At 32.8% G+C, this 24,152-nt stretch overlaps 1 protein-coding gene across 1 annotated transcript; it reads right to left on the reverse strand.

The window, feature by feature from the left end:
* Positions 1 to 12,865: 12,865 nt before the first annotated feature.
* LOC120213996 (transcription repressor KAN1-like) lies at positions 12,866 to 20,558 on the reverse strand. The gene is made up of 7 exons (XM_039212014.1): positions 20,489 to 20,558; positions 19,776 to 20,174; positions 19,624 to 19,700; positions 19,178 to 19,223; positions 18,954 to 19,017; positions 13,570 to 13,645; positions 12,866 to 12,976 (listed from the first exon to the last, which is right to left on the reverse strand). The coding sequence occupies exons 1-7, from the start codon at positions 20,556 to 20,558 to the stop codon at positions 12,878 to 12,880; spliced, it is 831 nt and encodes a 276-aa protein (XP_039067945.1). The 3' UTR covers positions 12,866 to 12,877.
* Between the last annotated feature and the right edge of the window lie 3,594 nt (positions 20,559 to 24,152).

The following is a 24,152-nucleotide window of genomic DNA, read 5'->3' on the forward strand; positions in this document are numbered from 1 at the left end:
TAATTATTTTAAAAATTGTGATATTTGGTAATTATTTTGAAAATGGTGCTAAATGTGTAAAATGGTTGATCATATCTTGACCACCTTTTTCCAGAACTTTGACCGGCATTAAACGACCTTTAATCTTTTTTTAGTATACATATCCTGACATTGTTCGACGTCCCGAATCCGTTTTGGGGGTCCGTTTCACCAAATTCGAACCCGAAAGTCTACAAATCGTCAGTCAAACATGTTGACTTTGATTTTGACCAAGAATTCAAAATTTCGGAAGGTCATACTTTATTTTTCGATGTCCTAAATATGATTTCGAAGTCCGTTTTGCCAAATTCTGACCCAAAATCCCCAAATCGAGCATGTGAACCCAAAAGGCTTAGTATTTTAATATTTTGATTATTTATTTGAGTTTTGGTTAAGGAATTGATTCAATAAAATATTTTATGAAAGTACTCGTGTTTCACCTGAGCGTAGATCAATTAGGTCTGGAGTTGTTCGTTCGTCAGATCAGCCTGAATCGCGTACTACAAGAATTACCCGTAGGTTTCCGTATATTATTTAAATAAAGATTATTTATATTAGGATTCCAATATGGATTTTCCAATTCGTAGGATCTAGCGCTGCAGCAGAGCGTGATCGACAAACCCAGTAATAGGCTTCCCTAATTGATTTCTCAGACTGTTACAGTGTGTTTCATGACAATGTTATTTTACTGTTTTAAAAATATTATTTGAATTGTTTTAGATTAGTGATAATTCATAATATTGTTATGACATGATACATGATACTTGATTTCTAAATATTGATTACTTGATATCTAATTTCTGTATTTCGGTATATGATTTTTTTAAGCATGAATTATTCACCAATTTCACTTGAATACATACTTGTTTATTACTGACATTGGGGGGAATATTGTTGAGAAATAATACTTGCAGGCTCCTAGGCTTTGTGCTCAGGGCCTTACTGGACGTGACGAGGTGTATGGTTCTAGGGAACTTACACATTTTTTTCGTGACGGATGGGGGTAGTGTTCATATTTTAAATAAAACAAACATGTTTGATGAAATGATTTTACTGGAATATTTTATTAGTATGTTTTTATACACTGTTTGAAGGACACTGGAATTTTTAGCTCATTCTATAATTTTACCCTTTTTCAGATAACAACAGACAGTAAGCAACAGATTTGGCATTAGGGAAGATCAACTACTTTATTTTGTACGAACGTATATCTCTATATATTTTTCAGTTGTGTTTGGTGACATGTATTTTGTTGTCGTTTTAGATATATTTATATTATCGATATTTTGTTTAGTATTACCTGAAATGTTTTATAAGTTGTTTTAAAAAAATCTCTGAATGGGATATGTCATCACTTAGGTTTGAGTCTAACTTACAGACCGGGTCTGAGGGGTTACATTTGGTGGTATCAGAGCCTTCAGTTTAAACACTCGGACTGTATATGGGTCATAAACTTTGGATTTTTAAGAAATTGTGAAAAAAAAACATGTCACCTTATTTTATGATTAAAGTTTTCTCGAGATCCCTGATACTAATCTGACATATGTTTCAAATTCTTTCTGTAGAGCCTTATAGATCCAACGATGAGTGCTGGTAGAGGTCGTAGGACAGGACGTGGACGTGGTCGAGGGTGAGTTGCTTGACCTTCTGTTACGATAGACGATTCGATGTCACCACGTGATCCTCCTGTTCCGCAAGTAGATTCAACCCTTTCTCATGATGATCAGTTTACTCCTGTGAGAGATCCTCCTGTCTCTAGAGATGAGGATACTGACATGAATGAAGATGCCATTAATAGAGCTATATTCCGCATGTTTCAGAAAGCTGTTAGAGCCCCTAGTAATATGACTGCGGTTGAGATTTCAAATTCTCTAGTTGCTACTGGTGTAGTTTCGTTCGAGGGTATTACTGGTGGACTTCTGACAGACGCTGGTATTGACTGGAGGACACAGAGAGGATTATAGAGGAGATGGACCTCAGACTTGAACAGAAGTTGAAGGGGGTCCTAACTATAATGAAGAAAGAGAGCTTCAAATGGTGGCAATCAATTTCTGGTAGTATTTCGAGAAACCAGTTAACATGGGATCTTTTCAAGATGCACTTCTGGAGTCGCTACATCGAGAGATACCTACAGGAGCGACGTCAAGAGTTTCAGAATCTGGAGCAGGGTAGCATGTCTGTTATGGACTACGAGGTTGAGTTCATCCGATTAAGCCGTTATGCTCCTGGACTTGTTGACACTAAGATAGATCGATGCTTGAGGTTCGAGAATGGACTTAGGTATAAGATCAGGAGTCGAGTCGCTACCCACCGAAAGAGGAATTTTGATGCATTGGTTGAAATAGCCAAGACTGCTGAAGAAATAGAGCGATTGGGTATGGGGCACAAGAGAGATAATGATCGATATCAAACCCGATTCAGGAGGCCTTCTGGTTCTATTGATTCTTCTACACACCCTATCAAGAGAGGCAGGGGTGAGTCCTTTCAAAGAGGTGCTAAGAGTGTCAGACCTGTTGCATTTGGTTCTTCAGCTATTCAATCTTTTAGACATGGTGGTTTTTTTGGGTCGCAGTCCTTGGCAACATGTGATTACTATGGGAAACATCATTTTGGGGAATGCAGGATGAAATTGGGTACTTGTTATAAATGTGGGTCTGGTGACCATCATTTGAAGGATTGTCTAGAGATATCTTATTCTGTTCAGACACCATCTCGTACTCCTGCTCGTACTCAGAGTACTGTTCAGACTACAACGGTGAGTCATAGTCAGGACAGAGCACCATTATCGACTAATAGAGGCCGAGTATCTCAGAGTAGGTGTCCATTCAGATCTGAGGCCAGACAACCTACATTGGTTTACACTGCCAGACTTCGACAAGATCGTGATGGGCCTAATGTGACTGCAGGTACTGTTACTATTCATTCAGTTCCTTACTTTGCATTGTTTGATAGTGGCTCTACCAATTCCTATGTATCACATTCCGTTTCTGAGGGTCTAAATATTCCTGTTGAGAATACTGAGCATTCAGTGATAATTCAAAGTCCCTTAGGCAAGTCCATAATGTTGGATCGTATTTTTAGAGAATGTCCTATAGAGATCAATGGGGATATTTTTCTGGCCGACCTGATGGAGTTACCTTTGGAAGAGTTTGATTTGATTCTGGGCGTAGATTGGTTGGACAAACATCGAGTAAATATTGATTTTGAGACCAAGAGAGTTGTTCTGAAGACCCCATATAATCGAAAGATTGTAATGATCAGGGAACATCGTGGATTTATGACAAATGTTGTATCTGCTTTGGTAGCTGAGAAGATGATCAGGAAAGGTTCCGAGGCGTTTTTTGCTTATATATTGGATACTAGGAGTTCTCGATCTGATATTGAAGGCATCCGGATTGTCAAGGAATTTCCTGTTGTTTTTCCCGAGGAGTTGCCTGGATTAGCGCTAGATAGAGATGTTGAGTTTGAAATTAAAGTCTAGTCTGGTTCCACCCCGGTTTCAATGGCTCCTTATCGTATGGCTCCAAAGGAGCTTAAGGAACTAAAAGCCTAACTCCAGGAGTTGTTAGACAGGGGATTTATCCGACCCAGTGTATCACCGTGGGGAGCCCCAATTCTCTTTGTCAAGAAGAAAGATGGGACATTGAGACTTTGTATCGATTATAGGAAACTAAACAAGCTCACAGTTAAAAACAAATATCCTCTGCCCAGAATCGATGATTTATTTGACCAATTTCGAGGGGTTTCTATCTTTTCAAAGATAGACTTGAGATCTGGTTATTATCAACTCAAAGTGAAAGATTCGGATATTCTGAAAACTTCTTTTCGAACTCGGTATGGGCATTATGAGTTTTAGTGATGTCGTTTGGGTTAACGAATGCCACTGCCGTTTTTATGGATTTGATGCATATGGTGTTTCGACCTTATTTGGACCAGTTTGTAGTGGTGTTCATCGATGACATATTGGTGTATTCTCGAACTGAAGCAAAACATGAGGAGCATTTAAAGATTATTCTACATACTCTAAGGGAGAATAAGTTATACGCTAAGTTGAGCAAGTGTGAGTTTTGGCTCAGCGAAGTGACTTTTCTTGGACATATCGTTTCTGTTGATGGTATTCGGGTGGATCCAAGCAAAGTGGAGGCTATTCTGAACTGGAAGCAACCTAGGAATGTTTCTGAGATCCGTAGTTTCTTGGGTTTAGCGGGTTACTATCGTCGTTTCGTTGAGGGGCTCTCCCTTATTGCAGCTCCTCTGATGAAACTATTGAGGAAAGATGTTCCATTTGTCTGGTCTGAGAACCAACAAACTAGCTTTGAGAAATTAAAGACTATTCTAACTCAAGCCCCAGTGTTGATTCAGCCTGAATCTGGGAAGGATTTTTCTGTCTACAGTGATGCTTCTCACTTTGGATTAGGATGTGTTTTGATGCAAGATGGGAAGGTTGTCGCTTATGCTTCGCGTCAATTAAAGCCGCATAAGCGTAACTATCCTATTCACGATCTGGAGTTAACTATCGTGGTTTTTGCTTTAAAGATCTGGAGCCACTACCTATATGGATAAAAATGTTATATTTATACTGATCATAAGAGCCTGAGTATCTGTTTACTCAGAAAGAATTAAATTTGAGATAGCGTCGCTGCTTGGAGCTTCTAAAGGACTATGATTTAGAGATATAATATCATCCATGGAAGGCTAATGTAGTGGCAGACGCCTTGAGCCGTAAGGCGATATCAGATCTCAAAGCATTATTCGCCAACTTGAGTTTATTTTATGATAACAGTTTGTTAGCAGAGTTGCAGTTAAACCCACTTTGGCCGAGAAGATTAAAGCCAAACAACTTCTGGATAGCTCATTGCTCCCCATTATTGAACAAGTTAAGCAGGGATTGTGTTCAGAGTATACTATGGATCAGGGTGGTATTTTGTGTTTTCACGGTTGTTACTATTCCCTAAAGATGATGAGTTGAGACAGGTTATTCTTCAAGAGGCTCATAATAGTCCTTATGCTATGCATCCTGGCGGGGACAAAATGTATAATAATCTCAAGGAGCGCTACTTTTGGATTGGTATGAAAAAGAATATTTCAGATTTTGTGGCGAGGTGTTTGACTTGTCAACAGGTTAAGGCAGAACACCAACATCCATCTGGATTGTTACAATCAATTAAGATTCCTAAGTAGAAATAGGAGCGCATTACGATGGACTTCGTTACTGGTCTTCCTCTGACTCCTTCCAAAAAGGATTATATTTGGGTGATTGTTGATCGACTCACCAAGTCAACGCACTTTATTCCTATCCGGAATAATTATTCTCTAGACAAACTGGCTAAGTTGTATATTTCTGAGATCGTTAGACTTCATGGTGTACCGTTGTCTATCACATCTGACTGAGATCCGAGGTGCACTTCCAGGTTCTAGAAGGCTTTGCACGAGGCTCTGGGTACTCGTTTGAATTTTAACACAGCTTTTCATCCTCAGACTGATGGACAGTCTGAGCGAGTTATTTAGGTGTTGGAGGATATGTTACGGGGTTGTGTGATTGATTTCCGTGGTAGTTGGGAAGATTTCTTGTCATTTGCTGAGTTTGCTTACAATAATAGTTATCATGCGTGTATTCGCATGGCACCATACGAGGCTTTGTATGGACGTAGATGTCGTACTCCTATATGTTGGACAGAATTGTATGATAGAAAAACTTTGGGTCCAGACTTGGTTCGAGAGACTGAAGATACTGTCAGATTGATCCGTGATCGCTTAAAAGAGGCATTCGATAGGCAGAAATCATACGCAGATAAGCAACATAAGGATATCGAGTTTGAGGTTGGAGATCAGGTTTTTCTCAAGGTATCCCTATGGAAGAAGGTATTGAGATTTGGACATAAGGGTAAACTGAGTCCGCGATTTATTAGGCTGTATCGTATTTTGAAGAAAGTTGGACCTGTTGCTTATCAGCTTGAGTTGCCTCCCCAGCTCAGTCGTATTCATGATGTTTTTCATGTGTCTATGTTGAGGCGATACCGTCCAGATCCAGATCATATCATTCAAGTTGATGAGGTAGAGCTGAGACTTGATTTGTCATATGAGGAGGAGCATGTTCATGTTTTAGAGAGGGATGAGCGAGTTCTTCGGAATAGGCGTATTCCAATTGTCAAAGTTCAGTGGAGTAATCGTAGCCCCTCAGAAGCTACTTGGGAGACATTGGAATCAATGGAGGCTCAATTTCCTCATCTATTTTCATAAGGTAAATTTCGAGGACGAAATTTCTTGTAGAGGGGGAGAATTGTAACAACCCGAAAATTTGAAAAAAAATATTTAATTAAGTAAATTGGTGAAATTTGAGGATTTAATTAGAAGTTTTTAAAACTTGTAACATGTTTTAAAAAGTGAAGGAAATTCAGTGACCAATCACTGAATATTTCCAATGAGTGTCGGCAGCGTGCAAATTGATTCTGGTTTCATACCAGAACAATTTGCTAAGTTTTTACCCCCACGCATCTCAACTTTCAACCATGATCCCGACGCCGTCCGACCTCTGATCATTGTTTTGAAAACACCATCGTGTTCATCTTCGAGCGAGGAACAAATCCCTTAAATTAATTGAAGTGAAACGCTGCCAAACGCCGGGAATTTCAAGTCAAAGTCTCGACTTTTTTTTAGCTCCATCGACGAGAAAATCTTAAATTCGTCACCGATCGTTGCTCTGTTTTCGACACCTCCCACACCATCGTGTTCCTTGTGCCATTTCGAGTCTGCCGGTGTCATCCTTGGTCTCCGTCGACGGCGGCGCGTGAGGAGGTGAAGCGATCAAAGTTTCCGATTTGTTGAAATCGAGCTCTCCGCCGTTCAAAAATTTGAACTGAGCTTTGTAAGTATCTCAAAATCGCTCAAAATAATTTTTAAGATTTTTTTCGTGAATTTTCCGACGCCGGAATGTGTCCCACACGCCGCCACTGCGCGTGGGGAAAGTTCTGCTCGACTGGAATTGTTTAAAAAAAACTGGTTTTTGATCGGTTCGAACTGGTTTGACCCGACCTTTGACCCGACCGTTGATCGGGTGGTATTTTAGTAATTATTTTGAAAATGATGGTATTCTCGTAATTATTTCGAAAATAGTATTATTTTTGTAATTTTTTAAAAAATGATAAATTCCTAATTTTAAAAAAAATAATATTTTAGTAATTATTTTGAAAATGGTGATATTTTGGTAATTATTTTGAAAATGGTGCAAAATGTGTAAAATGGTTGATCATATCTTGACCACCTTTGACCAGAACTTTGACCGGCTTTGACCGGCCTTTAATCTTTTCCGAGTATACTATCCTGACATTTTTTGATGTCCTGAATCTGGTTTTGGGGTTCGTTTCACCAAATTCGAACCCAAAAGTCTCCAAATCGTCAGTCAAACCCGTTGACTTTGATTTTGACCAAGAATTCAAAATTTCGGAAGGTCATACTTTATGTTTTTCGACGTCTTGAATATGATTCCGAAGTCCGTTTTGCCAAATTCTGACCCAAAATCCCCGAATCGAGCATGTGAACCCAAAAGGCTTAGTATTTTAATATTTTGATTATTTATTTAGTTTTGGTTAAGGAATTGATTCAATAAAATATTTTATGAAGGTACTCGTGTTTCACCTGAGCGTGGATCAATTAGGTCTGAAGTTGTTCGTTCGTCAGATCAGCCTGAATCGCGTACTACAAGAATTACCCGTAGGCTTCCGTATATTATTTAAATAAAGATTATTTATATTAGGATTCCAATATGGATTTTTCCAATTCGTAGGATCTAGCGCTGCAGTAGAGCGTGATCGACAAACCCAGTAATAGGCTTCCCTATCTGATTTCTCAGACTGTTACAGGTGTGTTTCATGACAGTGTTATTTTACTATTTTAAAAATATTATTTGAATTGTTTTAGATTGGTGATAATTCATAATATTGTTATGAAATGATATATGATACTTGATTTCTGAATATTGATTTCCTGATATCTGATTTCTATATTTCGGTATATGATTTTTTTAAGCATGAATTATTCACCAATTTCACTTGAATACATACTTGTTTATTACTGACATTGGGGGGAATATTGTTGGAGAAAGAATACTTGCAGGCTCCTCGGCTTTGTGCTCAGGGCCTTACTGGACGTGACGGGGTGTATGGTTCTAGGGAACCTACACATTTTGTTCGTGACGGATGGGGGTAGTGTTCATATTTTAAATAAAACAAACATGTTTGATGAAATGATTTTACTGGAATATTTTATTAGTATGTGTTTATACATCGTTTTAAGCACACTGGGCTTTTTAGCTCATTCTATAGTTTTACCCTTTTTTCAGATAACAGTAGAAAGTAAGCAGCATATTTGGCATCAGGGAATATCAACTACTTTATTTTGTACGAACGTATATCTCTATATATTTTTCAGTTGTGTTTGGTGACATATATTTTGTTGTCGTTTTGGATATATTTGTATTATCGATATTTTGTTTAGTATTACCTGAAATGTTTTATAAGTTGTTTTAAAAAAAATCTTGAATAGGATATGTGACCACTTAGATTTGAGTCTAAATTACAGACCGGGTCTGAGGGTTACATTTAGGGTTTTTCTTGAGCAAGATATTGAAAGAAATACCTCCATTGATCATTAAAATGTACATTTCCCAGATAATAATTTCGGTATGCTAACCATCCTAGGCGCCCTGCTTTAGTTATTCTAAAGTAGTTTACTCTTCTATTTTTCCCTCGAAAGAAAAAAAAACAAACATCTTTTTAATCACTTGATTAACAACTCATATATTCATTCTCTTTTCAACTACCATTTGCTTTCTGAGAAGTTGTTCTTCCTTCTAATACTTTGATACTGTAATTCACATAGAGGGTCTAAACGTTTCTAAAATATCACTTTTTTGTCTCATTTTTCAATTTTTTGCCAATACCTTCCCTTTATGTCGTATATGGCTTATCAACTTGATAACTATTTCCTTCATAGCGGGTTTTAACCTAAAATTTTATTCTATCTACTTTAAAAAGTTATACAAATGATAATAATTTCGTTTACAACCGAGAATGTTATATTGCGACAGGTTTCAACCTAAAATTTTATTGTCTACTCTAAAATGTTATACAATTGATAATAATATTGGTTATAACCGAGAATGTTACATTGCGACGGGTTTTAACCTAAAATGTTACCACGTCTACTCTAAAAGGTTATGGAATTTGTATTAATTTCGGTTACAACCGATGATGTTACATGAGTTTCTTACTAATAACTTTTTAGGTTGCAACAAGAATAATTATGCAAATTGCACGATTTTTTATGGTGAACGTATTATTTTCGCCTTCAACATAAAATATTATCCAGGCGCACTTAATAGATTTTTGTAATTAGATTTTTCAATTACAAGAGATTGCAGAGTTTTTTTTAGCCTTATATTAAACCGTTATATTTTAGACTCCAAACTCTTAGGTAGAAAAGTTAAAGCCACAAATGTTGTGATTCAACATACTTTGTACAGATCTTTCTTGCATATGTAAGCAGCTTCCGTTACGAAGGCTTTGAAGTTGATAGAGAGATAGTTTTGAAGAATGCGAAGATGGTGAATCGATAAGAAAACTTTATTCGTATATTTAGCAAAAGAAATAGGTCGCAACAACTAACAGCCATCAGCAGAAGAGATGTACTATTTTTTGTGTTCAGTTTCTTTTTTCTTTTTTCACAACCAGAAGCATGTTTTAACGAGTCAAGTCGAGAAACAATTTTTTTTTATCGAGCACGAGTTGAGTACTGTCTAACTGGTGATCGACTCGCTCGATAAGCACCCTAATGGTGATCAACAAAATTGAACTTTTCCAGGCAGTGGAGCTCGAAACATCCGGGAAGTTTGAGCTGGTCTCTTGATAATTTTGAAATGCTCAGATAATCCTGGAGACTACGTTGCTAAGGTATATTTAGTCTTTGTTTCCTAAGCTGCATTCGATTGTTTATATGGTTGTTTATTTAATTTTAAAAACATGTTCATTTGAGGGTAGGTAAACATCTCCGTTTAGTGTTCATAAAATCTATTCGTTTAATGTTTATAAACATGAACGAACAAACTCGTAAATAGGTAAATTAAAATAACCGGACATGAACTCATAGAGGCAAAAAATATATAAAGAGAAGGGTATTATAGCAATTATCCTAAAAAAATAGTACTCATGGAGTCTTCTTCTTCCTCTTCCATTCTCTTTTAACTTATACTGTGATCCGTTGATCACCCTATCAGAAAACCCTATCATAAAACAAATCATATGGGCGGTGGTGGCTGCCTCCACCACCGCCCTTGTTGTTTCACGCTCTCCTTTGATCGTTTCTCTCTAGATCTCATAAACCTCCACAATGTTGTTGAACCCTTTCTTTTGTTCTTTGAATAAGAGATTGGTCGGCCCTGTCTAGGTGATTTTGGGGATTAGGTTTTTCGTTTTTCTATCATCCCCAAAGTGGCTTCTCGATTTGGGTGTTCTCTTCTAGTTGGGTGAGAACATTTCTTTCTTCCCAGCTGTGATTTTCCCTGATTCTAATTGATTGTTGTTTCGTCGCTCAATATTTGGTTTATGCATGAATTAGCTTCATAGTGTTGAGTTTTTGTGTGGGTTTCCAGTAAGCTTTTGGAGTTAGATTGTGACAGTTTAATCTGTTTGTAAGCCATTTCTGTTAAAGCCATAGTGTATTTGTCCATTGCTCGCTTGCTATTATTCAGTATATGGGAGAGCGTTTTTCAGGTATTTCGTTCGGCGTCTGTTTCTTTGGTTGTGGATATTGTTCAAACACTCTTCATTGGTAAGGCTTTTGGCAGTTAGTGGGTCGATATGGTGAGGTTCTGAGTGTGTTTATTACATATAAGAGGGTTCTAGTAGGCTTTAGGTTTGGATCCTAAATTGATGTTGGTTCTGATAGAGATGTTCTCATGGATTTAGTGCTTCTAGAATTGTTTAAATTTGGTGCGTGATTGTCTGGGGTTTGTGGAGGTTTAAGACTTTGGTCCTGAGGTTTTTGTTGTGGTTTTAGTGGAGCTGGAGTAGTTTTATCATCAGTCTGTTAGTGAAAGGATTTTAGTAGGTCATTTTTTGTTAGTCTGATCTACTGTGGATAGTATTATTGGTTGTCAAGTTGTTTTCTGGTGGTTTGTTTCATTTTTTCGTTTCTGTTTGGTGGGTGTGGTTGTCCAGTGGCATGTGCTTCGGTGGGTGGTGTCATTATTGTGTTTTGGTAAGCTGATGTCTCGATTGTGTGTTGTTGCTGCAGATGTCTGTGTTTGCTTTGGTTAGTTATATGTTTCTTTGGTGTTGCTTTTTGTTGTGTCCACTGTCCGCTCCAGTGTTTGTGTAATGTATTGTGTGTTCATTGATAGCATTTCGGCCGGTGGTGGAGCGGCGAATACAACAGTAGTTGGCGAAGAGATGTTTCCTAGGTTGCAGAAGGGTTTTACTGCAGTTGTTGGTTTCGAGGTAAACTTTATTAAAGTAATTTTCTAGGTATCACTAATAAAGAAAGTGAAGATGGTGCCCTGAAAAGCTGGTATCCGCATGCAGTTCCTGAAGTGGAAATGAGGTGGCTGTCGGTAATTGTTTATCCTTGTGCCCATAATGTTAGTATCGAATGATGGGCCCGTTTATCTGTTGGTGGATGATAGCTTTGGGTTAGTTGGTTTTAAGTGTGAGCCAGTCTTTTTGAAATGCCCCAATCGATCTCCAATTATTCTAGTCCTTTTAAAGTTCTATTTGTTGAAGTTTGTCTGTTGGCAGCTAGTGCTAGTTGGAGATGTGTTCTGTGCAATTTGGCATTTTTTTCTTAAGGTTGCATTGCTCTTTAGAGTTTTGAGCTTCTGGTCTTTTCTACTTCATTGGAACAATTTCAGCAAGTGTGGCTCTCCATGTCTCAGGGCTAGTGTTCGTTCAAGCTCTGGTTGCGGATGATGTTTGTTTGATGTGTTGGGCTGGAGTGTGTTTTGTGTGATGTTACAGCTTTGTGTTTTTTATTTGGATTATTACCACTTCAAGGCACACTCTTTTTCTTCCATTTAGGATTAGGGAGGTTTTTTAATAAGGTCCTTGAGGTGGTGTACTTTGTAACCGTTCTTATTACAAAGTACCCCTCTTTCAAAAAAAAACTCATAGAGGCAAAAATTAAAGGGGTCGGAAGGAATTCCCTAAAATGGTGAGATTCTATATAGATTTCTAGTCTCTAGAGAGAGAAAATCACAAGTTAACGAAATTATAGTTTGATCCTCTAAAATAATAAAATTATTGTTTATTTTCAGTTAAATTTGTAAAGTTATAAGCTAATACAATGGTAAAGTTATATTTTAACTTCCATAAGAATTTATAATTCATTTCAAACCCTAAGAATCTACAAATCTTAAAAAAAAGGCTAAAATATGTTGTTTTTAACGACTTTAGAATTATTAAGTTGTATATTAATGAAAAGCACTTATTTAATTACACTACCAAATACAAATCCATCCATATAAATATATTGCTAGAGACATGAACTTGAACTACAATCAAAATCAATATCTATTGAATGAGCGTTCACCAACAACATCAGCAACCTTCATAGAAATATAAATCATTCACTAGTGTAAGTTTTTTTAGTCTTATATCTTTATAGGATCTTTCGATGAGTTAAAATAGATGGTTGATATTAACTATAGTAAATGAAAATATATTCACAAAAAAACAAAGAGAAAATCTTGAGCATTTATTTTTAGTCATCCAACTATCCTAAAAAACTGTAAAACTAAAAACAAATCCCAAGTTGTAAGTGAATTCTAACCATATACGAATTTCCTTTGTTTCCTCCATCATCCATTAATTTACTGTTTCTGCCGGGGTGTTCCTAAGCTGAACTCCAAGCTTGGGCTGTGAAGCTCTAAGTTTAACTCCGTTATGTTTTGCTGACCAAAGATGCTTTCCTGCATTGTTTAAATTCATTATTCCACTTCCAAATGTATACGAAAGAAGCATTGTTCAGTCGTTTTCAACATGCTGGAGAAACAAAGTATCACCTCTGTATTAATTGCTAGGTCCAGGTTAGAATTGCCCAAGGGTTGAGAAAATTATTTTTTTCAAGTAATGTTAATGTTACATATACACATTTGAAGACATCCGAACAGCACAGCGATTTCAGGAAGACGCTTAGATAACATGGTGAATTTACTCAAGCTACATGCATGCCCGAAAGTTAATAGAGTTATAGTCGTGCCAAAGACGTCAAATGATCCCTGCGTCTTCCTGAAATTTCTATATCATTTGAGCGTCATCTGTCGTTCATTGTAACATCCATACTACTTGAAAAATAATTTTGTCAACAGCTTAAAAGGGGAATTTTTCGTCACCATATTATCTAAACAATTTTGCCCTAGGCCGAGAGATGGCTGAAGAAAGTAATGCAATGCTAACCCTAGATGATCAACTTAGCGTTGCATGCATGCCTAAGCTGATAAACGAAATATTTTTTGATTAATCTGATACAAAAAAACCCAGCAGCTTTTTCATGATCTATTACGTTGAACTGTTTTCCGGATTGAGATGATCGGCTAAACTCATCTGGATTCCTCGAACTCGAACACCAAACTCCCCTACTGCGTGCGCCAAAATTCATAAACTTAATCAGTTATTTTCAATCAAACAATGTGAACTAACATGTGTTTAACCATACATAATCGTAAAAATCAGTTAATTATCACAAGTTGTCCACCACCATGTGAACTAACGTGGTTCCCTGGACCAGAACCCAGGCCAATTCATATATATATATATATGTGTGTGTGGAACTTGAAGAAGTACTTTTAGATGACATATATTGTCATCCACATGTATAAAATACTTGTTTGAAATGTACAAGGAATGAGATTCATTAATGAAGAATATCTACCCACGCCATGAATTAATGCGGATTGCAGGCACTCGGCTCTCTGTGGAGAGTGCTGGACCATCAACAGAAACAAGAGGACACCATACTTGACTGTATAACTCCAACGACCCTAAAGTCTAAATTGTCTTTTTCAAAAGTATTCAAAGGTAAGAATTTACTTCGGTGATAAAATAGAGTGATGTTCTCCTAAATACCCGGTTCAAGCAGGTACGTGACTTACTTCTTAAGGTTGTTTTGTTTCTACAACTAAGAAAGATTTTAAACATTATCATTGACAATAAACGTTCAATAAGTTTAAGGGATTCCATCAAAGTTAAAGTTATAATCAAATTCAGGACTTTTAAAATAATAAACATCCGAGACATACTGTAAACTTACATCAAATGAGTGTAGTCGAAATCGAGCTTTTATATATATAGTTATATTATTTGGTTTTGACATGTGTGGGTTTTGGTACGTGAATTGATGAATCGCATATTTCGATTCAATTCAAGCTTTTGAGTTAGTAACTGCATTACAAAGGTATGTTTAATTATATATTGACATGTTATTTCAATGTAGGGTTATATTTGATATATGATCTGTTGAAGAATCGGGTAAAGAAAACGAAAGAACACAAGAATTTTAACGAGGTTCGGTAATGTGCTTACTCGGTGCCTAGACGGCACTAGAAGTTTTATTCAATGTCTTATAGGTTTAGGTTACATCTCTATTTATAATAAAAAAATATGGTACATAATTACATAATTAACCATGTACCGTACCGCGGGGGCTACGCTCCCGCACCCCCAACTCACATAATCATAACCCCCTCTACGAGACTTTCTTTATAAAGACAGTTGATATTCGCTCACTCCATCCCTTGTCCTCTTTACCGGTATATTTATGAATCATACCTAACATGATCATCTTAGTATTTTTCATAATAATCCAACTAATTGTCATGTTTTAAAAGTTAAATATGTGCAAAGATTTATAAATTAAAATATTTGTAGGACACTAATATATACCACCGAACTCAATCTAATAAAAATTGATAAATTAAAATATTTTATGCTAGTAACTTATAATATAAGACATGTATGAATATTTTTGATAATTATTACTTTGTTGTTAGATATTTATCAACATTTCATTGAACTTGTGTGATTTTATGTGTCTTGACTACCTCACTGTGTTTTCGAGTTTACTATGTTGTTTTAATACCTTTGTAAGGAATAGTAAAGAACAAAGATGAACGTTTTAGTCAAATGATCAAATGTGCTCGCTAAATTTAAGAAGAAATTAAATTGTAAAGTTTTTATGAGGTTAAGAAATCTATTTTGGGTGGATATATTAATACTTTATAATAGGATATTGAAATCAAGTTTTAAAAATGTATTTTTCTTCCTTTTTTTTTCTTTCTCAATATCAATATTTGTATAAAAATATCAATGCCATAAATATTTAGAAATTATTCCCTAATTCATGCTTTTATTTCAGTATTGATACTTATATAGTAATATTAATATCAATATCCAGATAAGAGTATCGATACTTATATAGGTGTCAATACTTTATAGGTGATATCAATACCTTAATGTTTTCGTTTATAAATTAATCGATTCTCCCTTTAAACTTTTAATATATATAATTTAATTTCGTTTATAAATGAATGGTTATGATTTATTTGAATGAATGTCTGATTGACTAATTTAATGTTAACTTAATTCTTACTAGTTATGATCAATTAATTTACTATATTTGATTTTATTTTTTATTAAATCAGATTAAAATGTCACGTCTATATTATACTAAAAAAATAAAATTTACCTAAGAAGGATTGTAATAGTCTTTTCAATTCTACTAGGGGAAATCTTTAATCCCGTTGTTAATATATTTAATGATAATTCATATCATATATGACTATATCATACACAAACAATAGTGTAAAATCTCCGCAAGCCAAGTCAATGGGATGACTCATAAGTGTGTGTATATATATATATTTAATTATAAAATTATTAAAAATATTTATATTAAAAATAAGTAAATTTATAATGATTGTATACGTTATATGAAAATATATCAAATTTAAAATAATTTTTATCTAAAATATTAACATGGTGATATATAAAATTTTAAACTAAAAAATAACTTATTACTCATGTAATTATATCTTGGTAGAAATTATAATTTTATAAATTATAAAATAGATATATCATAAGATAATAAAATGGAAGTTAAAACTATATTTTTGACTCCAAATTTATTTTAAAAGTAAAAAATAAAATATTCACTTTTCAACGCTTTCTAAAATTGTTATTTTAATTTATATTCTTTTTTCTAGAGTAATTTAGCTTTAACATTTTCCTAAGAGATCTTAAATTTAAGTTGTTGTATTGATGATGTGAGTGGATTGTCAATAGTTAAAAAAAATTATATAAATAATATTTTATAATTACATTAAATTATTAAAAAATAATAATTAAGAAAAAGGAGGAAAATAATATTTTTAAAAAAATCAATAACTTTTTTTCGTTTTATTAAAAAATAGCCTACAACCAATATTATTTGAAGAAATGACTCCCAAATAACCTACGTAAAAATAAATCACGTTCTGCAGAAAACAAGTTCTTCATATTCCTCATGTTTAAATTCTTTCATGTCGTTGGATCTTGCCTTCTATAAAAAGTAACCCCATTTTTACAGAAAGCGATATATTTTTACGAGTTATTTGGAAGGTCAATTTTTACAAATAATTTAGGATGAAGATTATTTTTTATGATAAATTAATAATTCAAACAGTTTTGGATGAAGATTATTTTTGTAATAAATTAATAAAAAAAGTTCTTCTATTAAAAAAAACCAGGGAAATAGTAGTGCTACATGTAGGTTGGCTCAGTACCTATGCTAGGGTAGCTACGACTTCCACTGTTTCTGTGTAATTTCTGCATTGAAGACACTGTCATCTTCAATTTTCTCGTCACCCACCAACTCATACTTAAGTTAGAGATGCTCAAATTAAAAGGAAAAAAGAGGCTTATTTTAATGGTGCCAGAGATCATCTTTTATCACTCATGTTGAAGAAAGTAAGCATAAAAATACAAAAGGGTTGATTAAAGGTTAATAAAAGCAAAAGCTGGCCTCAAGAACCGCTTTCTACCTAGGGATGACAACTCAACCCGACTCGATCGGATTAAATTTTTTTAAAAAAATTAGGTTCGGGTCGGGTTTAGGGTGAAAAAAATTCGACCCAACCCGAAAAATATATATAATTTTATCCTATATATTTAGGGATAATTACAATAATACTCATCTATATATAATTTTTTTCAATTAAGTCATTTTTATTGAATAAAAATATATATTTTTTATTATTATTTTGGATCGGATCGGGTCGGATTTCTAAGTCATATATTCAGATCGGGTCGGGTAAAACTTTAATTTCGTCGGATCAGATCACGGGTAGAGGACCCTTTCTTCTCGGGTCGGGTCCGGTGGCCCAAAAACCCGACCTGACCGACCTATTGACATCCCTATTTCTACCTTCTTTATTCATTATGTTATCACATTTTAAAAGAAAAGAAAAAAAATATTGGGAACATTGAGTAATTTCTTTGATGATTTTATATAATATATATTTCATGCTTTTCTCAAACCATTTGTAAATTATAATTCTTAAATCTATTTTAATTACATTTTAATAGTATGATATAACTATATGATAATTTATGTTAAAAAAATTAATTTATTCACAAACATATAAATACTCAAATTCAAATTTTTTTAAGGAGAATAACATATTTTTTACCATTTAGATTACTCAATAATTATAAGTTTCACAATATAATTATGTGTTTAAATATAATAAAATCCACAATCTTATATACAATTAAAGTAAAATCGTTCTATTACTAAGGATCCGTTTTGTAATGATTTCGCAAAGCACTTTTTAGCTAAAAAGAGCTTGTTTTTGACCATAATGTCAAACGGGTAAAAAATAAAAAATACGGTCAAAATTATGGTTTCAAATCAATCGTAAAAATTAAGATTTTTAGTTTTTTTATTTATTTTCGTTTTTGTGTTTGTAAGCAAATTATAATTTTATGCTTACTAATGCATTGGTTTCACTCAATTATATATTTATATTTTATTTTAATAATTTAATAATAACACTCTTAAAAATATTTTTTTTACTTTTAATAATTTATTTTAATTACTTAAAATAAATAAAATTCAAGGTTTATATATTAAAATTTTAATAGTGATTTATATAAAATATATTTTTATTATAATAATATTTTTTATTTGTATTTTTTATGTTCTTATTATAGTTTAAATTGATATAATTCGTATACGATAATCTTTTAATTTATTATAATTTAAATTGATATGATTCATATATAAGTGTAAATATAATTTAAATGATAATTTTAATTTACAATGTAATATCTATAATAATATTTTATATTTTCAAACTCACTTTTTAACAATAACATCAAATAGTTAAATTTTAAACTGTACTTTTATACAATACTTTTAAAAGTAACGTTTACAAAACTATGCCAAAATGACCATAAATCAAAGATTATTACGCAAGTATGTCCAAATTCTTGACCTTCCGAATATTAAAACAATAATAATTTCAATAGAATCAACCTCCTATCTCTATATTTAATATACAATTAACTTTCAATGAATTATGCAATGTTATATGTTAAATACTTTTGATTAATTTATATATGTATATATTTTTTTAAATCTAGATTTGAATTCACACGTACGTAAAGATTACGTTATTCGAACCTGAACCGTTAAGAGAGAATAAAATTCTATTAATCACTTGAACCACAACGAAGGTTCAAGTATAAAACTTTCTTATATGTGCTAATTAGGTAAATCAATTCATGCATTGTAAGACAAAAAAGAACCCTAGAGAAAAGAAGAAGAAGAAGCAAATGTCGCATATCTATATATATTTAAAGCAAAGAATCAGTAAAAAAGAAAATAAATGTGAAACTGGAGAGACTTACCTAGAGGAGCTGTTACTCGATGAATTTCTGGAAACAGGCAAACACTCTTCTTCTGCACACCCATCTGTCACAAATCACTTTGTCTATTTACTATTTTAACAAAGAAATTAAGGCATTTACTAGTTAGATTTCTCAAATAAAACTAATTAATAGGGTCATACATATTTTGCAAGTGTAAATAAGAATGCATGCTAGAGATGTTTGATAAAGTAGATGCGAATCACCAGAGGAAATTGCAGGTTTGTCGGTGCTCTTAACAGTTCTATACATCTGCGGGGAAAAAACAAAGATAAAAGATGATGAGACAATGAAATATTTGATTAATTGACTAATATACATCCAACACTCAAAAGTATATAGTTCTGGGTTTTAACTGGATTGTTTAATAAACACGAGGTTGATGTTCGGTGAGCACAGTAATTGCTTTATATTATTGAGAAATGATGCCTACTTTTCTCTCTCACACACTTCAACTTCTTCCTCTTTTAAAATTGAAGTTTCTGTATCACGAAAATACACTCTTTACTGTTCATTCATTCATTGCATCGGCTCTTGTGATTAGGGGTGAATAAAATTCGACCGACTAGAAAAAAATCGAACTTTCTTAGGGCATATGTTTCATAAAGAGGAAGAAAAGGGGGTGAGGATTTGAAGTGTCAGATTGGTTTACCTGTAAATGGCTTTTAACATGGGCGAGGGTTAGATCTTTGACATCCATTAGCTCCAACACAGACTTGGGGGTTGCTCCTATCAAGTACATCAAAATTAGTCCCCCAAAAGCTAAAAACTAAAACTTCAGTACATCCGGTTTACTTGAATTACTTTCATGGCCGCCAAGAAGCTCCACAGCACGAACAAACCGAGCATGGAGAGAGCTGGTCCAACGCATCCTGGGTGCCCTTGTGCTCCTGCTTTGTAATTTAGGTATAAATCTCGAACTCCCCATTGACAAGCCATATTGTGTGTACTGCTGATGAAACTGAGGCGTTGGTCTCTCCAGTACTGAAACCCCATTAAACCTAGGGTTACTGTAAACCGGGATCCCCTTGATGGGGTTCAGTCCAGAAACATCAAGTAATGAAATCCCATGGTTTATATTACTCATCTGACCCCATTTGGGAACATTTATGCGCCTTGTTTGATCCTCACAAGTACTTGCACCAGCTGCTAAAGAAAGCTGAGTGTCTGCTTCGAAGGAAGAAGGAGTACCGTTTGGGGGGGCTAATATGCAGTGAGAGATCAGGGATCCGATTCAAACACTGTTCATTCAGATCCCTTTTATTGTTCATTTTAAGGGTTTCAAAAACTGTTCACTGAGATCTAACTAAACCAGAAAAACAAAAGACAGAACTTGGGGTGGTTTTCTGGTGTTGTTTAAGGAGCAAACATCCTGAGAGAGAGATGTGTGAGGTGTTGCAATGATGATAGAATAATTGTTAGAGGTTAAAAGGATTTGGGGATGGATGAGACTGCGTTTATTTTGGCTTGCTTCTAGTTCATCCTCGAAAGTATATATAGGAAAATGACACTTCAACAAAGCCTCTCTGGCTCTGTCTCTATCTCCTTTATCTGGTCAATACAGGCGTGAACATCATCTTCCCCCATGGTAAAACCTCATTAACCTTCAGTGGGGATACCAAGTGAAGTCGTTTCTTATCTAGTTTAATTAATGGAATTTGTAATTGTTTATGGTTGTTTCTAACAATTTTTAATGAGTTGTTACTATATTATCCACATGTTTATACACTTGATAGATATCAAATATAAAGAAAAAACATAACTAGATTAAGAAAAGAAGAGATATCATATCATAATAAGAAAAATAATATGTATTGTTTTCTCAATCTACTTATAATTAGTATATATAATATAAAATTTTAATCTTGATAGACAACAAAACTCTAATAATAAAGTACAATCATATATAATATATAAAAATTTTAATTATTAGGGATGCCCTAATTTTGAGTGTTTGTCCTATTCTTTTCTTAATTTTTGTGTGTTTGTCCTCTATTTTTAATCAAATTCATCCCAAAAAGTGTGCAGGTCTTGTGCTATTTTTTCAAAAGACTCTTAAAATATTTTATAATAAGATAAAATTGTAAAATATCAAAATTTATCATATTACAATTGTATCTTATAAAATAAAAAATATTCAAACATGTGAAACTAAGACAATGTCACAAAACAACTCGATAATTGTGATATTTTATTTAAAAAGTGACATACTTCGAACAGTCTTAGAAGCAAAATTGTGATATTTTTCTAAAGTATGAACCCCAAATTTTGGAGCCCTGTGACGTATCACATGTCACACTTGTCAATAGACATGTCAGTTTTTAATTTTTGTTTGGCTGGTGACGACACTAACCTAGTGTTGGTCGTAAATCGTCTATGTTCCTTGTTTTTCCTTATTTTCTTATATCACATCTTTGTTTTTCATTTTTTTTAGTTTATAATAACTTTATTATGACATGATTTCTATGTCTTTATGACACATTTTCTATGTCTTTTGACATGTTTTCGATTTTTATATCAGTTGTTTGGTTGTTCTCTTCGTTTAATTTTATTAGGGTTGGATTTGACTTCACCTTATTATTTTGTTGATCTCTCATGCTTTGAATTCTCTGATTAAATTTTGTTGATCTATATTCATATATAATTTTCTCACGATCCTTGACTTTAGTTTACGATTGTCGACATCTTTTAATAATTTGACCTCTATTGTGATTCATATATATTTTTTCATAACTGTCGGACAAAAAAAATAATAATTACATCTATTACAAAATAATCTTAAAACATATATGACTTAAGTCATGTTTATATCTTATGATTTTTTCTATCCCATTTTATTTCACAAAATTACTCATTTATACCCTATTTGTTTTACACCTTTAAATATTTGGACTATTGTTCCGAAATATTTTTATTTTAGAAGTTAAGTCAATTCTACTTAAATTGTGTCTTTTTATATTCATCAAATCATTTTTATATTTATACTCCTTAATATATTTTAGAATTTTATATGCAAAAGGCTATCAGCAATTTTTATTTATTTCGATTTCATTATTTTCTTATAATGACATAATTTATAATTTATAAATCCATTCATATTTTCTTGTAATGACATAATTTATAAATTCATTCATATTTTTATTTTTATTTTCATTCATAATTTATAATAAATTCATTCTAATTTAGAGCGTGTTCAATTGACACATGAGCCTTGTTATGAACTTTTTGGTTCATATTACTACATAAGAGGAACTACATAAATGATAAAGTCATAAATAAATCTTGAAACAATAAACCCATATATAATTTGAAGTTTCAAAGTTGAAGGACCAAGTAAACCACACTCCCCAAGACCAACATTAAACCACAAGAAAAAGACCAAAGTCCCCTTAATTGAACCTCTACCTCTGAACTGCAGTAGCTACATCACATATTAAACTTCTTTGTGGTTTCTGGTTTAACAACAGACTCCCTCGTGTAAGGTGCTTTAATAAAAATATCATGTACTAAACTAGTTCATCAAAGAGAGCACTGAAACACCGACAATGGGGGTCGAGGTAATGCACTAGATCTTTTAAAAAAGAATAAGAGTTCAAAATCGTTGTGAATAGAGTAAATTGGAATAGGGGATAACCCCACAATGTGCCTATACAGTATGCCAGTGCTGATCCTCATTAGTATGAAGACTAAGTTCTTTCAAATTGAAGTAGACAGGTTAACTTTTTATTTTTAGGGTTAAAATTTATAATTACATCAATTTTCGCTTGGCCAATGAAAAATTTAGTTTTCGATATTTATACATTTTTTGATCTAATCTTATTTTTAGTATTCAATATGTATGTCTTGTCTTATAATCTAAGGTGTGTTTGGTTCACGGAATGTAAGATTACTATTGGGAATAAGATTACTGGAATATAACATTACTTGAGAATGCTGTATTACAATATTTTGTTAGAGAATATAAGATTACTTGGATGCATATTTTACCAAATTATCATTGTGATATATTTTTTAAACAAATTATAAAAATATATAATGTATTTTAATTGTTACACTATCCAAGTTTAAATAAAAAATAAATTTAACCTATAATTAATATAATTAGTATATCAAACTTATATTTTTAAATAATTTTTTAAGTATTATATTTATTTATGTAAAACATAATATAATATAAAAATAATATTGTGGTCTCAAGTGGACAAATATATTATTTTTCAATGTATAAGATCTGCTTTTTAATAACTCAAAATTAAAAATTCTTATTAATAAATACATTTTTATAATAATAAAATTTTCACCTCATAAAATTACAAAATGATTAATATACAAATATTAAAAATATAAAATAATTTTAACTACTCAAATTCATTAATATTTTACTAAATTAAACTTTTTGTATATTATTACTATTGACTTTGTAATTTTGAGTAAAACACGAAAAATAAAATCGAGAAGGATCCATATGAAAAGAATTCATTATTTTAGGGGTATTTGTGTCCAAAGTGGTGGGAATTATCTATTACTTAAGAATTTGAAGGTAATGAAATTCCCACAATTTTAACCAAAAAAATGCTATTATTTGTAATAAGTTTTTTACCTGGTAATGACCTCTTTCGTGAACCAAACATAAGAATACAATTCTAGAAAATATTATTCTCCTTAGTAATAATCTTTTCCGTGAACCAAACACCCCTAAATAGTACGAGTATAACTATATGACAAATTATATTGCCATTGTTCCTAAATGTATATATAAGGTAATAAATAATAGTTGATTCAGACCGAAGAGTCTTTCAAAAAAAGATTGAAGAGAGATTACAAAGATTTTCAGATGATATAGTTAATACTTAGTTTTTAATAAATTATAATAATAGTTTTGAAATATTAAAATATATTTTTAAAATTTAATTTATTGTAAAATAGTACTATAAGGTAAAACCAGTATAAAATCAACAATATAATATCATGTTAAGAATAAAGTACACATGAATTGTAATAAAGACTTACATATAATGTTGTATAAAATTTAAAAACTTAACAAGCAATTTTTAATATATATATATATAATTTCATTAAGAAATTTGTGTAGACATACATTTTCGTCCGTGTTTACATATTTACCTAGTATTATTATTATTATTATTATTATTATTATTTATTACAAATAAATATTACAAG

The sequence above is a fragment of the Hibiscus syriacus genome, unplaced genomic scaffold (genome assembly GCF_006381635.1).
Source record: "Hibiscus syriacus cultivar Baekdansim isolate YM2019G1 unplaced genomic scaffold, ASM638163v2 tig00110050_pilon, whole genome shotgun sequence".
NCBI lineage: Eukaryota > Viridiplantae > Streptophyta > Magnoliopsida > Malvales > Malvaceae > Hibiscus > Hibiscus syriacus.

Excerpts from the sequence above, each read along its gene's own strand:
- LOC120213996 (XM_039212014.1), bottom strand. The coding sequence starts at position 20,558 with ATGGGGGAAGATGATGTTCACGCCTGTATTGACCAGATAAAGGAGATA. Across the intron at positions 19,018-19,177 it reads CAAACCTGCAATTTCCTCTG|ATGGGTGTGCAGAAGAAGAG; the intron begins GTGATTCGCATC and ends GATTTGTGACAG. Across the intron at positions 12,977-13,569 it reads AATCCGGAAAACAGTTCAAC|GAAAGCATCTTTGGTCAGCA; the intron begins GTAATAGATCAT and ends TAAACAATGCAG.